This window comes from Montipora capricornis, chromosome 3 (genome assembly GCF_036669925.1).
Source record: "Montipora capricornis isolate CH-2021 chromosome 3, ASM3666992v2, whole genome shotgun sequence".
Taxonomy (NCBI): domain Eukaryota; kingdom Metazoa; phylum Cnidaria; class Anthozoa; order Scleractinia; family Acroporidae; genus Montipora; species Montipora capricornis.
In genome coordinates, this window is record NC_090885.1 from 66,633,693 (window position 1) to 66,638,692 (window position 5,000).

The 5,000-nt window shown below is 39.9% G+C and overlaps 1 protein-coding gene across 1 annotated transcript in view; it reads left to right on the forward strand.

Moving 5' to 3' along the window:
* LOC138043795 (attractin-like protein 1) overlaps nucleotides 1-5,000 on the forward strand; it is a 47,577-nt gene that overhangs the window by 33,995 nt on the left and 8,582 nt on the right. Inside the window, exons 20-24 of the mRNA XM_068890250.1 lie at nucleotides 141-206; nucleotides 861-954; nucleotides 2,142-2,212; nucleotides 3,039-3,118; nucleotides 4,785-4,860. Coding sequence (XP_068746351.1) covers nucleotides 141-206; nucleotides 861-954; nucleotides 2,142-2,212; nucleotides 3,039-3,118; nucleotides 4,785-4,860 — 387 coding nt within the window. The remainder of the gene's footprint in view (nucleotides 1-140; nucleotides 207-860; nucleotides 955-2,141; nucleotides 2,213-3,038; nucleotides 3,119-4,784; nucleotides 4,861-5,000) is intronic.

Below are 5,000 nucleotides of genomic sequence, written 5' to 3' on the forward strand. Positions count from 1 at the left end.
TAGAGGTTGAAACTGACGGATAGTTTCTTGTCCACCTTATAAAGTTATCGGGCCTTTGAACACCTGGGGCCTGGGGCCTAGTTGAACACCGCGGTATGTGTTAAACTTAAGGCGTTGATATCTTTGATATCTTTTTTCAGGACCCCATTGTGGGGATTGTTCACCGGGTCACTATGGAAACGCGAAGAATGGCGGGACTTGTAAAGGTACTTTCTACTGGTTTCCATGGCCCTGTTTGGCTTTGGATACATCCTGACCGTTACATGAAGGAAAATTCGGCACCTCTAGCTCCCTTTTGCGGAGAGAAACTGGATTGGATTTTAAAAAATGTCAGAAATCACAGAATATAATTCATTTTCGACCATAAACAGTCTTTCTGGGCTTAGTACTTAAACATTATCATGGATTTGAGTTTGGTTAGCCTTCAGTCATTGAAGAGAAAACAGAAAATAAGTAAGCGTAACCCCCTCCTCTCCGGATCCCAGGTCCCTCTTTTTCGGAATTTGAAGTTTGTTTAATTTGATCGCTTACCTCAGTGGGAATGTCAAGAAACCAAATGCTTGTAGTGTTGGAAACATTGAAGGTGTAATGGAAATTGCTGGATAGGTTAAGGTGATCCAAAAGCCGAAAAAATAACATGGCTGCCTGTCGGCCGCCTTCCAACAGCTGTGTATAGTGCAGCGACCGTGACATTTGAATGATTTGAAATTCTCTGACAAATATTCCAGGAAAACGCCACTAAAATGCTCGAAAACTTGCTAGCATAATTTACAAAAGCCTAATGCCCGTATTTGTAACAGGCGATTCGGGTTTGACACATCAGTGGCTTTTTCATGTTTTTCTTGTGTTCTGTTTTTCAGCTTGTGAGTGTAACAAACATGCTAAGTCCTGTCACTCTGATACTGGCGAATGCATCTGTTTGGCCGAGTATGTCATTGGAAAACACTGTGAACGGTACATAAGCTTTTAAACCTTGCATTGTATTGGACTTCATTCTGATCATTTTTGTCTGTCATCTCCTAATGGGAAACTGTACTTTTAAGAAAAAGATAACTTTAAACCGCTCAAAATACACATTTTGACGTCATCTGTGATCTATTACTGAACAGACGCACGGCAACAATCGAATTTATTTGACATATTCAATGAAAGGGTTTGTATATCAGAAGGAATTTAAGAATCACTTATTATAGTTTTATTGAGTAATTGTGACGTGTTATGGTTGCCAAGTCAGCACAACAGGGAAGCCAGGGAAGTTGAGAACGTCGGCTAACGGGAAGTTGGGACCAGAGACGGAACGATTTTTAACTGAATTCCTATATTTTTTTCCTGCTGCCCTTCTTCGAAAATTTGCTGAATTCGATTATAGACATTACTTCCTTCGCTTTAAGAATATCTTTTTGTTGTAGTGGTGGGTCGTTTTCTTTCTGCGTCTGTAATTTCGGGACAAATCTATTAACGTTCCGTCTCTGGTCCCCATTTCCCGTTAGCCAGTTTTCGCAAGACTGAATTGAGTTTGTTTTTGGAATTTTCGACATTTTAAGATCACAATAGTAGCAAGTATGATAAATACTGTAAGAAACAGACAACCTTTTTAAAAGACATGTTTCGGCATGCTTATGCCATCATCAGTTTAATGAGTTCCTAAGTGTGAACAGTTATAAAGTATACGGGTAGATGAAAAAATTATTACAACATGGCGTAATACAAAAGCGGGTACTATTTACAGCGTGACATCAGACATCAAGGTGTAAACTAAAACGTGAGAAAAGTGTTGTAATGCTGCAATTGTTTGTTAAGTTCCGGTTTGATCTTATTTATATAAAAAGCTTCTTTGAGTTTTAAATCAATTGAGTTGCTGGCAGAATCCAGAATACTAAAGCACGAAAGGGAGTATTTGTTCTTACATAAAGGAGATGTGTTAAAATGCTTAAAAATATGCGAGTTTTTATCGCTTTCCGTGTGTTCCTTTATCCTGGTAGAAACTAGTCGCCACTTTTCTACCAGGGAAAAGGAACACACGGAAAGTTGTCTGTTTCTTACATTATTTTAAGATCACTTGTTATCGTGTCTTGTGTGGTGGGTCTGCTGGTTCCCCTCGCATAACGTCACTGCATGTCTTTTTTTTTTTCTGAACGTAGCTGCGGATTCCAGGAAGGGGAAACACCATATAGCATTGTTGGCAACGCTACAAATGGAGGACATTGTTACAGTAAGTGTCGCTGTGATTAGGTAGCTCAATCGATGACAACGTGGCAAGAGCGACTGATGACGCAACAAATTAAAACAGTAGGTCAAATGAACAAAACAGTGGCTTTTTGTACATTCCATTGTCGTTTTCGTCCTGACAGCGACACGAAATGTCAAAATATGAGGACATGGGAATCCAACAATAACTTTTCACGCCCCACCCCAAAAATTCAGATCGATCGCTCATGACTTTGAAAGATGGTACACCCTTTCCATTCCGAAAGACCTGAAATAAATGCTTCATGATAAGAAAAACGAGAAGAGATATTTTTAGCTGGCGATCTCGTTACCGTTTTGTAACTCCTTGCTTATACACCCTATTACCCGTCCTATTCATCGATATCAGACAACGCAAAGGCCTAATGACAAAAACGAGTTTCACTTTCGTACTCTTTACGAATTGTGTCAGTGAGATGTTAGGACGCATTTTGCGAACCATCTCAGGAAGACAGAAAAGGATGGTTTAGCCGTTTCTACTACTGCTTTGTCACGCAGGCTACGAGAAGGTCTTTACTTTGCTTGCGTCAAAGCTAAGTCAGTGCTTGCTCCTCAGTTATTTGTTCTTTTTCCGGCTCCAATGCTTCTTTGCACTGGTGCATAAACCCCCTTATGGTGACAAGGAATGGCAACTGAAGTCGCATGGCGACAAGACCATATCAGCGGAAGTGAGTAAGTGGGGAGGGGGGGGGGGGAGGGGGGGACACAAAGCTGAAATTTAAAGCACAAAGTATCATTTAAACATTGCGATTAAACGTGTTTTCTCCTGCATTCCTCTCTCTTCTGAACAGATAACCTATCCAGCAATTTCCATTACACCTTCAGTGTTTCTAACAAGACAAGCATTTCGTTTCTCAACATTCCCACTGAGGTAAGTGATCGATAAAAAATACTTCAAATTCCCGAATCATCCTCTTTATCTTTTGCCAACGAAATTGAGTTTTAGAGAGACAGATGCCAACAGGCTATTCTGTCAGAAAATTATGACAAGTGCTTCTCACAATTACCGAGCGCTAACCGCTTACAATCGGTGCTCAAATATAAATATGTTAGATCAGCGCCAATCTCAATAGTGCACTAGTACCATATATCCTTTTTTTTATCTTCCGCGAATATGAAACAACTGGGAAATATGTATAGGTAATCATATGATTCCTAGTTCAATTTGAAATAAATAAGCAGGAGTATATTTTTTCAAATGGGACCAACATTGTACGAGCCCGTAGGGCGAGTGCAATTTGTGGTCTTTGAAAAAAATTACAAGTGCTTATTTATTCCAAATTGCGCGAGAAAAATCATGTGATTAACTTCTTACTAGCCGAGCGCGTAGCGTGCCGTATTGGGGAATATTGGCCCGAGGTCGTGGCAGTACGGACCGAGCGCAGCAAGGTCCGTACAAAAACGACCGATGGCCAATATTCCCCAGTACGGCTCGAGCTAGCTCGGTTATTAAGTAGTTTAATATATGGCTTTTTAATTACCTTTTGCTTTGTTTTTGCAAGCCCGTAATCGGCCCGTGTGCATTACAGGAGAATAATGCCCTACAATTCAGTCACAATTAGCCAATCAGAGCGCGCGTTATATCGGCTACAAACACAAGCCATACAATAATACTTATTAATAATATACATGAAAAAATTCGAGATGGTTAATCAGAAGAAACGCATGCGTATCACGTAATCAGGGAAAAATTACGCCATCCACGGCCCGCTTGATTTGAAAACAATAGGTTTGATTGGTTGTGACCAGACCCTATTGTTTATTAGCCAATCATAATCCAGAATTTCGAGGTGTAATTTGCACTGGTATTACACTTTTTGCACTGTGTTACACTTAAACTTCACTGCTCTCAGCCAATATGTATATTAATTAGTACGTAGGTTAAAATGCCTTCTGTACTTAGAATATAGAATACTAATTTAAGGGTAACATTTGAGCAATACTCGCTGTGTTTTCACGGCAGTCGTTTAACATCCTGAAAGGGATTTGTTTGCAGACTTCGTTAATACATGTTTTCACGGGTTAAGATGAAATGAGGAGAGAGCACGTGCCGATACAATAATAAAAGTAATAAAAATAGCACGCCTGCTGTATTTTCGATTTGAATAACCGCAAGCGACTCCTCGTTGGCTGTAAGTAATTGCCAACGTTAACTCGCTTAAGCTACCTGGTTTGATGGCTTAAATTTAATGAGAATTCCACTGAAGTTTTGTCGACTCGCTTAACTTTAAGCGAGTTGGAAAAGCAACTGTTTTCACGCGATTTCCGGTTTTCACTCGCTAAGCGACCTTCAAAACCGTTGGTGAAAAAAAGGCCACTGCGTTGCTAATACCTTTCAACTTCATGAATTATTAATGACGATTTCGAGTTGTATTGCATCATGAGGTTGCCAGCAAGTATCCAAGGTACATGTAATTATGAGAGATGGAAACATGTGCAAACACGTTCCCAGCTGCTTCACTAATAAAAGGACTAAACAAAACACTGTTTAATGTCGCGAGGTGTGAAATCTCATAGTTATCCCATTCCATTTGTAGGAGAATGTGGACGTTGGTATTGAGGTGGAGATGGTGACTGGCCAACCTGCACTTCTAAATCTGTCCTACAGCTCAAGTAAAGGACTTACTTAACCACTCAGTGAAAAACTCCCAATTAAAGGGGCTAGGTCACGCAATTTTAGGCAATTTCAGCACTGATCGAATGGTCGTACAATTAACTAAAATATTAAAATAACCGTTCAAAAGTATAGAAGA